We start from the raw sequence: 13,795 nt of genomic DNA, 5'->3' as shown, positions 1-13,795 counted from the left end.
AATTCTTTCTTGAAAAATTAATAATTTAAGAGACTTGAAATTCTTATTAAATATTTATTTTAGCTCTGTCTGAGAGATTTATAAACATTAAAAACTAAATATTTAAACGTAAAATAACGATTTAATTTCAGGTGATTTAATTTTTTTCTTTTTAATCTTAATCGAAGAAACTTGAAGCATTCCACGATTATTTGACTTAAGTAGTTAAGTATAATAGCATTTTTGTTTGTGAATATAAAAGTTTAACGTTGATGAAACGGTTTTTTTACAATTATTATTAAATATCGAAAATACATAATTACAATTTTTTTATAAGGGTTTAAATTTCAAATATTGATAAAATTCTTCCAAATTATGAAAATACATAAACTATTTTGTAGTTAAAATGTATTATATTTTTAATTTCCATCAAAATATTCATCAAATTTGAAAATTGAATACGAGGTTTCTCATAAGATTCCCTTGCAATAATTTAAATAAATAAGTTCAGTATCAGCCTATACACATTTTTTATAAGTGTTTGAATTAAAATGTTGACGAAGTTAAGCAAAAATCGTAGATTATTACATATAATATATCTAGTTATAACTTATAATAGATGACAGTCTGTCACCACTTAGAATTATTGTTCATTGTATGTAATGTAGTATAGTTTATCATTTAATTCAAATTTAACATCATTTCGATAACTATACAACACCAGGCTTATAATTTATATTATATTGTAAATCAGCGTTTCTTAATCTATAGTACGCAGAAGGCAGAAAGCTCAAATAGGTGGTACGTGGAAAAAACGCATGTAGGTAGTTCCTAATCAAACCTTATAAAACGCTCCATACATATCCAATAATGTATTATGTATACACTTTTTATAAGCAGAGTTTACTAAGTTAAGAGGAACGTGAACATTTCAAAATGTGTAGATGGTACTCGAACGTTAAAAGGTTGAGAACTGCTGTTGTAAATTGTCTAATAATTGTAATAGAACAAAGTTGAAAGAGTTTTTTTATTTATGAAATTCATAGCTGGATACTATACCTAACTATCTGGGGAAACAAAATAGTATTTCCCTAGTTTCTCCGCTCTGAAAGTTACAATTTAACACACACGAGTAATCTTGTTTGATGATCAAATTAATTGCTGTATTGTCGTAATAATAAAAATATTGAAATATTAATAAATTACAAGTAAATAAATAAATTTAATCTATAGCTTACGATTTTGTAATATTCATCGTATATTATTTTTGATTTTATATAATTGGATAATTTATCATTGATTATATTATGTACCACGTATAATATGAAATAAATTGTAAAAACTAAGTACATTATACAACGTGTGAACACACCTATATAATATGATTATATTATTATATATATAATTCCATGTAAATTAAATTAAATTTTATTATTGAATAGGTAATTTACAATATTATAAAATATTCGAAAATTCAAAATCGCTTACCATCTCACTACTGTCTGTTATCTATTTATCAGTTTTTTCATAATTTATTTTTACAATTTCACTTAAATTATGATAATTATTTAACCCTGAATTACAATATTATAATTACAGTAGTTATTCAAACTTAAAATATTTAAACTCTTTATTCATAAAAGAATAAACATAAATACATAATTATATTTGAGAAAAAAAAATGATACGTCTCAAACATTTTTTTAAATAAATATGTTAAATAATGTTTGACAATTGGCTATAGGAGGGTCGAAGAACCACTTTCGCATTTCTATCTCCTAGAAATGACATCGAATTCTAGACCACGATGTTGGTGGTGGGTGTTTCATTTCAAAAATCAGCCGTGCCATGCTTTACATGCACAAAAACTATAAGGAAGGGAGAGGTCTTGCTTCTCACCCCCTCCCTCTTTGTCGTGCGCCCTTGAGCATATTTAATTATTTAATAATATTACTTTCGCGGCTGGCCTTATAGTAAATAATATATTAATAAAACGCAGAGGAATGTACTCACTGTTCATTGCTCTTAATACAATGTATTATGTATTTAATATATATAATACCTGTACCTATATATATATATAGTTATTATTTAGGTACCAGCCTAAATATAATATATACTATAAAATAAATGAATAATTATAAATTAATTATAAATGCTAAGATGCGTAACGAAATTAGATATTATAATATCATTATTTATTATATCTCTTTGTTTTTATGTTGGGTGTAATAATAATATGTCATTCGTAGAGTTTCGATTTGCAATCCTCTAATCCTTTTATATACCTACTATATATTATATAGAAGGTTAGGGTATTAGGGAAAATATTTTTCTCTTTCTCACTCTCACGCGGTCGTTTTTTCGCACACACAATGTTTCGATCGGGTCGACGTTAAGATATTATTTTTTAAATTAAAACCGGTTTAGTTATTTATATTTTATTTATCGTATAAATTACGTTGTTGTTTCTTTTTTTCAATAAAAAACACACACAACAAATTTAACAACAATAATTGTTTAATCGCACACCACGCGGTTGGCGCCCGACTGGACGATGGCTCGCCCACCTGATCTACATGTAATTATGACGTCATTTACATCAGCCTTGCCTGAGGTCGTGACATAACCCAAGAACACCTGTGAGGTGCGTGCATTCCTCAAATGTCTCAAACTATTGGCAAACATAAATATAATTACGTCAAATAAAATACTTATTTAGCTCCTTTATACTACGTGGCACTTGCAGAATGCAGTCATGACAAATGAAGTACAACGAAACAACTTCCATAGATACCTATCGGCAATGAAAAATTATTATTACAGAGAAATTTGTTCAATAGAAATGTACATAATATTATATTTGGTATTAGTTCTAATTAATTGATTATGTTTCTAAAAAATGGAAATTACTCACTATAATGACTACATAAGATATAACTACCTACCTATTAGTTATACCTACGTTATAAGTATAACACTTATAAGTTATAACCCAATAACCTATGAACTGTAGACAAGTTTAAAACGCATATTTGATAAGATAGGTGTATAGTTTAATGATTATTAATATTAAATATTTTTAAAATGTGCATAATATATATGTAGGTACCATATTATTATAATTTATAACTACGTATTACAAATAATTTTGAGACCTGTTTAATGGAAGCACGAATTGATTAGGATTAACCAGAGGTGTATTAGATATGATTCTATACTATATTGTCTATATTACTATATTATATATTTATATGCATTAAGCATTAAGTATAAACAAAATTTAATGATCCAGAGACTTGCAAAAATATGTATCCTCCTAAAAAAATCAGCTATTAAAACGTATTTTTATAACATCATGTCTCTATGGATTTAATGATTTAAATCGAAACGAGCAAATAATAGTTTAAAAATTAATTCAAAATATAAAACACTATCGAAAAATTAAGTTGTGGTGAGCTATAAGTACCTACTATAATAATTACTAACGCGCTATATGAATATAATATTATAATATTATCTTCACATCGATTATTATTAGTGTACCACGCAATATCTATCAGCACATCGCTATTAATAACCGACTATTATAAATTATAATAAAGGTAGGTATAGGTAATCTATATTCTATAGTATAATATATTAATATAACCTAAAGATAACATAATATAATAATTAATACGCAATTACAAATTTACTATACTATAATATTACAATGATTAATGGCAATGTGGCACAGTCGAGAAGAGTCAATTTCCGTTAGGTTAGTTGATATATTTTTTGAAGTACCTACCTAATAAAATAGATAAATTTTTATAAGTATGACACATAAAACATATTGTTTTAATAACCTCCATCCTTGTAAGTGAATAACATGATACATTATACGTACAATACATAGTACACGTAACAATTATAGTAACATTATATTTTTGTTTATTAGCTATTTTAATATTATATTAATTAAATGTCTATTCCAACATTATAGTATAAGATACTTTAAAATTCACGAAATAGCATTTTTTATAACTGATAAGTAGGTAGCTAAAAATTATAAGTCTAAAATGAATATTCAGGAGTTCCTAAATCCATTTAAAATTGACACTAGGTATATTATAATTCATTTTAATACATATCAAGTTAATGTATGGTAGCCCAGAAATTATAAAAATTTACATTGTTTGATTTTGACATACCATAATAATCATACAAATAAACTATAAAAATAAAAAAATAAAACTTGCATGGCACTGAAATTTACGTGGAAAATATTTTATGATTATAACCTAAAGGTTTATGAGTTGTTAAGTGCATACTTAGAAAGATATAGGTACAATAAAAGATAAAAACAAAAATAAATAATCAAACAATCAAACAATCAACTTTTCAAACTGAAAATGTTTAATATATACATCAGTTAGACATTTAGTTATCAGATCATACAGTAATAATTTCAAGTAACATTGGTTTACATATTTGTAATGAATATATAAAATTAACATTGAAAATTGAACCAAAAATATTAAATGGATTTAACAACAAATTTTCATTGGGTAATATCACATTTATATTATATCATATTAATGTTAACTCAGAAAGTCAATAATTTAACTTAAAAAAAAAAAACAGGAACTTGCCAACAATGAATAAATTTCAAGTCAATACAGAACACTAGATATTGTTAGGAGTACAGAAATTAATGTTGCTATCTCAAATCTAAACATACTATCTCAGACTTACAGAAGCATTGGACGGGGATAATATGATAAATGAGCAAAAAATATAGAACAGATAAATAATACAATATTATAGGGTAACTTTAAATGTGCGATATGATTTGTACAAATGCAGTTGAATTTTTAGAAATATTTAAATTTTTAACACATTTCATGGAAATAATAATAAATCAACCAGTATTTTTCAATCATATTATGAAATTAAAAAATATATTGAATCATATTAAGTATACCTATACTATCCAAACTACAATTTGTATCAAAAAAAATATTGAAGTAACAAAAGAAATTTTAATTAATTTAAACGAAAGGTAAAATACAGTAGAATCATGATAAATGTTCTCATCAAACACCATTACTCAGTAATCCGGCATTTGTAATGACTGCCAGGTTCAATTTTATAATTATTTTTTAAGGTATCGTTTGTCAATAAGTCGATATATGATATAATTTAGTCTGCGGATATTATTGTTGGTATTTTTACCAGTTAAATTTTCAATTTTAATGAAAATAAATAAATTACATTTGTTATTTTTACAATGCTCTGGCAGTATTAATGGTCCCCCTATATATATCGGATTGTCAAGACTCTACTGTACAGAAATCTAGAAGATTTTATAGTTTTATAAAAACTTTATAACTTTTAAAATTATTTATGTAAGCTGGGCTATAGAAATAAAAGAATATGACTATATTTATAATACAAAAAAAATAAATTAAATTTTTAGATAAAAAAATAAAAACAAATTTTTAAAAATGGCCTATTAAATTATAACATATTATAAAGTCAAATTAAGACTTTAAATTAAATACAGCAAAGTAGTGAGTACTTAAATATTTATAGCATATACATAAATATTTCAATATTAAGTTTGAAAAATATTGAAAAAATGTATAAATTATAACTTACTTATTAGCTGTAATACTATTTGTTACACAATAAAAATGACTAAAAATTTAGATCGCAAAAGGCATAGATACTCTATATAATATGAAATATATAATTATTATACACAATTTATTTTATATACACAAATATCAATAATAATACAAATCACAAGACTTCCTAAATTACATCAATTCGTGGGGAAAGGGAGGAGGATCAAGCAAAATAATATTACATGTAATAGATATAAAAGTAAATAAAAAAATATGGTATAATAAAAAATTATCATTATGACTTACAATAAATTTCAGTGCTACCATTTCGTTGTCTTCACTATCACCGCGGGTGTCATTGAACCCTCAAATCCAATCAATTATAAAACAAGTTAAATAATATATTTTATGTATAAAAAAAAAAAATTAAATTAATTTAAATTATGGTTTTAATAACAACAATAGTCATGGCAGGTTGAGAAGGATAGAGTAAGTTAAATACTATTTATATTGTCTATTAGTTTATAAAGAATAATATTACAATGTAAAGATGATATGCTCATTATTGTTTTTCTCTCTAATACTGTCACAATATTATTTTACAAACTGTCATGGTAATTGGCCTTAAATTGAGAAAATTATCACACCAGTTTACATAGATGTATATATCATTGTGAAAAAAAAATAAAAAGGAAACTATTTAACGGATAACAGGGCTTGTTTGCCATGTTTAATGAGGTAATCACTTAGGCTAACACTGTCTGGCCATTGTTTTACTGCAATGAATAAACCAGCAACAACAGCAGTTGTGGTAATAATTCTTAAACGCGTTCTTAAAAATGGCATTAGAATACCAGCAAATGTGGCAACTAGCAGTAACACTACTTGGAGTACAGTAAGTAACACGTTTATTAATTTGACCACTAACGCACGAGCATTAGAATTATCTAATCCCTCTAATGTGACATATTGTTGGTGCTGTGCTTGCTGATGTTCCATTTTAGACATTTTTGTTTGACATGCTTCAAGCATTTCATGAATATCACGAAGTCTCTCTTCACTCTGGTACTGCACTTTTTCTTCCATATCTGTGATGGTTTGTTTAAGATTTTCCACTTCGTTCTGATGTAACTCAGTAAGATCATTTATTTGCTCTTCAAGCCGCTCAGTACGAAATCGTTCTTCCTGAAGGGAATGGTTTAAAGATGCAATATCTTTGGATACTAACTGTTTAATGTGATCCATTTTTGAGCGTAAATGATCTAATTCAGCCCAAACTGGTTCCAAAGAAGTAGTTGCTGATGCAGGAGGTGGAGGCGCCCCGGGACCTGTTCGTGGTGGAATTGATTCGCTAGTCACAGAACTAGAAAACAGTACATGATAATAATTAAATATTATATTTATAAGTTTATAACCAATTGTTATACAATCAATATTACTCCAATATTTTTAAAATGAGACAAATATCTAAAAATATTATATTTATTTTAATTGTGATCCAAATGAATAAACATTAAAAACAATATAATTACCTGCATTCTGAAGCACCATCTTCGCTACGTGATGCAGCAGCACCAGCAGTTGATGCATGAAGTCCAACACCGCCTGGCAAAGTAGCACTACCATGATGGTTACGACCACTCTGTTTATCACTATTATCTTCAGTTAGATCAGCTTCACTGGATCCTTAATTAAATAATTTATAATTTAATATTCCTATAGTCAAAAATTGTATAAAATAAAAATATAATATTTACTTGATATTGAATTGATATTGTCAGCACTACCAAACTTATTACGAATTAGATGAGCAAATTCTCGTGGTTTTGACATAACCGATCTAAATCATAAATATAACAACAATTAAAACCAAAGATTAATATTTTGATAATATTAAATAATTTTGAATTGATTGGCTGCTTAAAGACTAAATGATCATTATAATATCAAAAATATTTTATTATTTTATACAGCCCTTTTACCTAAAATTATACAATATACTATTGATATTTGTAAAAAATTGCATGATAAAAACTGTAAATAATTAAGAAAAATACTTTGTATGCATTATAGCTTTGTAATTTTTTACAAATTTTAATTTTATAATAGGTAATTATATTTTAATTGAATGAAATCTTTTAAAATCCAGTAAAAATTTAAGATTCATGGAAAACCATTTTACAACAGAAACATGCTATTTTAGAAAGATAACTGTACAGCTTTAGAATCTGTTATGTTTAATTTGATATTATATTTTGACAATGACAATCATTTTTATGTATGTTAAATTAAAACTTAAAAATAAAATAAGACAAGTCCAAGCCATTACACTAAAATAAAAAATAAAAATTAGGAATTTAAATGTTTATAAAAGATAATCATACACAATATACATAGAATAATAAAATTATCAATTTAAAATGTATCATACATACAATATATTATTTATTTAAAATACAAAAATAAAATTAATAAGAAATAAATAATTTAAAAAAAAAATTTTAATGTTTACAAGACTAAGTCTTTAATCTAACTAAAATTTTAATATTATAGAGCAATTTTAATTCTTTAGAACCATCAATAAAGATAATTTTTTATTCAACAAATAAATTATAGTTAAAATATGTTATATGTTGGTTATCTTGGTATTCTAATGTACTTAATGTTTTACTAATCTACAGACCTTAATAAAATAAATACTTTAATTGATTTATAATCCGTACATATGTAACGATAAATAACTTTAGTAAGTTGTGATGGTGATTAATATACATTTATATATATATAAACTATAAAATAAATATTTTAAATTAATTTTAGATTATTAACATAATAATTATTAGGGTTTTGATAATTGATTGGAAATATAATTTTTTTTTAATCATATGAAAAATGTATTTATTGCCAAGATCCTAAATTACTTTATCTATTATAATTGAAGAAAAATACTATGAATGAAATATGAATAGTAATATTAGATTATGAATTGAAATAAAATGTATACAAATTTCAAAATTGTCTTCAAATATAATATTTTAATATTACCAACACTAATAAGTAATTACTTATCTAATAATTTTTAAACAAATAATTTTTTTCAATAATATAAACTAACAATTATTGAATCATGAAATAGTTAATATTAAATTATAATAAATGTGTTTAAAATAAACGTTTCATTATTATCTCAGTTTTGTAATCTAGCTTAAATTTTGATTATATATTAGAATTGTGTTGGCCCCTAAGCAAAAAAATAGTGGATTCCATTTCCATATTTAATAACACATTGAATAAAAAACTAAAAAAACTAATTTATTATGGTATTAAAAAATAATTTAAAAGGGTTAATTATAAATGATTATTAAAATAATAATTATGATATGATTAGTTCAATAAAAAATTTATATTTACCCAGATAAACCAGAAATTCCATCTCTTATATTACCGCCAACATGTCTAGAAAAAAAAATGTATATTATAAATTATACATAGAGCCTATGCAAAATATTTACCTTAGACCATGTCCAACATCTCTCAACATCTCTTTTGGTTGTTTTAAATGATGTGATGTTGTGAGCCCATGTGTTTCTAAGTCTTTTAATCGTTTATTGTAACCTTCAAGTTTTTTTTGTAATTGTGATATACCAACAGCAGATTTTTGATTTTTTTTTTCAAATATTGATTTAATACGAGCCAGTTGTTGTTTATCTGCATTTGATGCTAATTTTAAATACTCATTGACATTATCTACAAGAAAATGTGTTTAAAATATAATTAGTTATTATTATAAAACAAATATATTATTGTTTTGAAAATGCTCATGTAAAACAACATTTTTTTATCATAATTTTTGAACTTTAATGTCTGATTGATAAGAGCTATTCAAATATAAATTCATCAACAATAATTATTTATCTTTATAATAATTTTATACCATCTCTTGCAGTTTGTTCACTTCGTATCAAATCTTTGGTACGCACAATTTTAGATCTGACATGATCCATGGCTGCTCTGGTCTTTGTACCATCGGAATCATCAGCAAGTTCAGCACCATTGTATCCACCATACGAATAAAATAAATCCTATAAATATAAAAATGTCATTCTTTTAATTTTATATAAGTAGCTAGTAATAGTATTTATCAATTTTACATACACCATCATCTTCGTTGTTACCAGATGGGTTGGGTTCTTCACTGGATGCATAACTTGATAAATTATCAGGTCTAATAAGTCCAGTATCTGCAGATCCTCCCCGTTCATGACGGACCACTCGAATACTTCCCGATGACCCCACAGGTGATTTACATCGGCTCATAGCAATTTCATCAGCCGAAAAACTAATTGAAAAGTTGTGGTTACATTTATAAATATATACTACCATTTTTTTCTGGGATTATAAATTTATAGATAATAGAAATATATTTGTTTATTGCAAATTATAGGTACTTTATAATAAAGATATCTCATTAAAAATGTAAATAACAATTTATTAATAGTATTTATTAAGTTTAGTAAAAATAGTTTTGAATTTTGCAGGAACAAAAAAAAAAAATAAATAATATATTTTTATAATTAAAAAATAGGTTTAAAATAACTGTTTTTAATTTGTTTTGAAAATGCAATTATTAACATATTAAAAACAAATATGTATATTTTAAATATTATATATTATATAAAATATAAAAAGTAAATAGTAATTTATTATTGTTTATTTAATAAAATAAAAACTAGATATGTTAAAGCTAGGTTCATAGTCCATGCAAATTAATCATGTAAACTTGACACAGAATAATTTTTTAGACCATATATAAATTATTTTAAATAAATTAACTTCAATATTGTATTTCGTTTACTCTGCAGACTTTTAACAATTACAATTAAATTAACATATTCATTTTAACCAAGGTAATTTAATGAATATTAAGGATCCATTTAAAATTGTAATTATCATATTATACTTTAATTTATAAGTAATAATTATTTTGTGCAAAACTATTGATCGTAAAACAATCACTTAACACATTCAGCTCAACAGTTGAAATAACACTAGACGTTTACAACTGACTAACAATAGGTAAATAACGTGAATAGTAATCTAAAAAAACTATTGCACAAGATAACATGGGATCAAAGTTACTGGATAATGGTTATCATACTAATGGAATTTTTATTGAACAACAAACAGATAAGAAATTATTTCATTAATAAAAAGGCAGCTGAAATGTTTTGTACAATATTTAGTATTAGATAAATTAGTTATCTATAATTTAAATTTAACTATTTTAGGACTGGCTAAAGTCCTTTATTATTTTATCACTTTTTTAATTTTTTTATTTAGACTAGTATCTATATGATTTGGGATTTTTAGCAATAAAAAGTTTTGTTTGTTTATGTTTAAAAATATATTTAGTATCAATTTGATAATAAAAACAAGCAATAAAATTACTAAATTGTGTATTTTAAGATAAATTTAAGTAGTAAATACATACGTAGCAGCATTCCATGGTTTATTAGCCATTTTAGGCATTGGATTTTGTAAAGAAGAAAAACTCCGACTAGACTTTGATATTCTAATGTCAGGCGTCAATGCATCCATAAAAATTGTATTTCACTGTACTCATCTCTAAAAATGATAACAAAAATGAATTATTCAAGTACCTAAGTAATATGATTCCAACACTTACATGCAATTTAATTTTTCCACGTACAAACTGGATCCTGTAACAAAAGCAGGAAATAACCTTGAGCTTTATTGCCTCGAGAATTCAATAAAAACAAAGAATCCCTACAAAACTAAATCAATGTCAAGTGCCAACAGGTGCAAAAGATTATGCGAAACCAGGTATGGTACCCAGAGCTACAGTGAATTTGACAGATCGCGCGGATTTCTTTTCAGATCAATAGAGAGTGTTGGACCGAAACTAATCAATTGTTTCAACAACCGGTTGACCTTAAAAAGAAAACCGCGACGTCTAATGCTGCTGTCACCAGATCGAAACAGATTGCCATTTGGATTGCAATGCCCGACAGAACACGGACGAGAACGTTTTTCTACTCACTCAGACGTCATGATTGCATGACTATATATATTATAATTGCCAGACTAACGCCAGCATTTCGACATAGGTCCTCGCCACGATAGGTTAGGGGTAGACGGTGAAGCATCCATGGCTGGAAAACAATAAAACAACCCCAATTGGAGAGGATCTTGTATGTTTTTATTGTTTATTCGTTGTTTGTGTGTTTGTAGCGAAAAAAAATAGTCGGACAGCGCGCAGCGATACCCAATACCTATCGCGAAACGACAACACACAAAAGGCTGAATTTCGCGTCAGATAAGTAATCACGAACAGATGATCGTCTCGCGGGCAGTGGGCGGCGACGAGACGTCCGATGGCCCAGCGCCATCTGTCTGCACGTGGGGCGTACCGTTGTACCATAGAATGATGTACCGTGTTCTCGCTGTAGAAAAATTTGAATAACAATAATAATATCATATAGTTTAGCAGGAAACTGTGTCGTACTGTCGTGTGAACGCATGAAACCGTGAACGACGTGAACTATATTATACAGAGTATAATATACAATGATCTGACTCATTCAAATGTATTTTTAAAATAAAATTGTCATATCTTTATGACACATCGTATTGATTACTGAAGTCAGGCCATCACTCATCAGGGTCGAATTTAGAGATGAGTAAATGAGTTGTTCGTTGCGGGGATTTTAAAAGAACGGTAAATACCTATTTACTGGCTTGGAAAATATGTTGTAAAATCACTCGAATCGAATAAAACTAAATCTTATTTTTGTTTTAGCCGAAAGTATTTAAATAAAGAGTCAATGCCTAAAAAGAACAAATCCAGCTTAATAATTATTTTTTACTCCATCATTTTAAGAACGTAATTTTTTTAGTGGAAATAATATTATTAATAATATATGTACCTGATTCAAAAACCAATGATTTTTTTCGCACGTTTTTATTGTGTTATAGATTTCTGAAAAAAATGCAAATTGAGGCTTTGAGAAGATGCTCAACTATATTTATACCAAACAAAAATTATATCGTTTATATTGTAAATTATTATTTTTGTTAATACGTGCACACTGTGTGTAACAATAAAGAGTCTAAATATACCTAATGTAACCAAATGTAAACAATATTGACGTCAATAAGAAATGACTAATGAGTAATGAGTTAGTAGTAGACTATAGAGTACTAATGACTGAGTAGTCAAAGCGAATAATTTTAAATTAAATAAATAATATGTCTGTTTATTTTTTATATTGGGAGGCTCAAGTTTGTCACTCAAGGACCAAGGGCTATACAATTCTAAACATAAATGTATGTGTAATACTGTAATTCACTAACAGTAACGCGGTCATTTAATAAAAACATAGAAGAAGAATTGATAAAAAGCCAGCCCGTAATAAGTATAGGTACATATTATTATATTTGTATTTCGTGGGTGGCGTGACAAAATAAACTATTCGGTCTTATGTATATCGCCATATCGGAGTCATAATATAACTAACTACACACGAATCATTAAAGATTTATAGCAAGAGAGTATAAAACTGGATAATAACGGCAGTAGGTACCTATATATTTATATAAATATTAAGATAATGAAAATTCGGTCAGCGGAGATTGGAGAATGACATTTAATTATATTTATTATTATTATTTCGTTATTCGGCGGATCAACGTATTTATGGACGCGTAAAAGAAGAGAAAACAATTTCGCTAATGCTTATTGTAAATTGTAACTTATTATATAGCTTATAGCGATAATACGGAATTATTCAATTATTGTAATGTCACGATGTCATGAAGTCATCGTGGTATAGTGTGGTGAACCGAAAAATGAACCACCGCCAACGTCCGATGGGAAAGAGGATGCGGTTTCTCGGGTCGTTGGCGCCAGACGAAGTTCCCTCTATATTTTTTTTTCGAATAACCATCGTACTTAAGGGTCGTAGTATTATTGATACAACTACGACTGCTGCACGCATGCACTGTTTAAATTAATATTGTATACCTATTATACGGGCTATACGAATTACGAATATAATATACACTATATTAGTCTGCAGTGACTAAATAATTCGGTTATAACAATAATGCAGTAATAGTAGGGGAAGTCTTATTAAGGTTAGTTTCAATAAGGCTTATTTAACCTTATCTTTTTAAGTTTT

General features: G+C 26.4%; 1 protein-coding gene across 2 annotated transcripts; it reads right to left on the bottom strand.

Annotated features, from left to right (window-relative positions):
• Positions 1–4,357: 4,357 nt before the first annotated feature.
• On the bottom strand, positions 4,358–11,935 carry LOC132929544 (transmembrane and coiled-coil domains protein 2). Of its 2 annotated transcripts, none has more exons than XM_060994957.1 (10): positions 11,656–11,935; positions 11,281–11,314; positions 11,086–11,219; positions 9,750–9,933; positions 9,529–9,676; positions 9,107–9,341; positions 9,006–9,050; positions 7,352–7,434; positions 7,127–7,280; positions 4,358–6,957 (listed from the first exon to the last, which is right to left on the bottom strand). In XM_060994957.1, the coding sequence occupies exons 3-10, from the start codon at positions 11,190–11,192 to the stop codon at positions 6,291–6,293; spliced, it is 1,623 nt and encodes a 540-aa protein (XP_060850940.1). In that variant the 5' UTR covers positions 11,193–11,219; positions 11,281–11,314; positions 11,656–11,935; the 3' UTR covers positions 4,358–6,290. The 2 variants fall into 2 exon arrangements, with proteins under 2 accessions (XP_060850940.1, XP_060850949.1); XM_060994966.1 differs by having other exon boundaries at positions 11,705–11,935.
• Positions 11,936–13,795: the final 1,860 nt, after the last annotated feature.

The sequence above is a fragment of the Rhopalosiphum padi genome, chromosome 1, assembly GCF_020882245.1.
Source record: "Rhopalosiphum padi isolate XX-2018 chromosome 1, ASM2088224v1, whole genome shotgun sequence".
Lineage (NCBI taxonomy): Eukaryota > Metazoa > Arthropoda > Insecta > Hemiptera > Aphididae > Rhopalosiphum > Rhopalosiphum padi.
The sequence above is the reverse complement of the archived record's forward strand: the minus strand, read 5'-3'. Positions and strand labels throughout refer to the sequence as shown.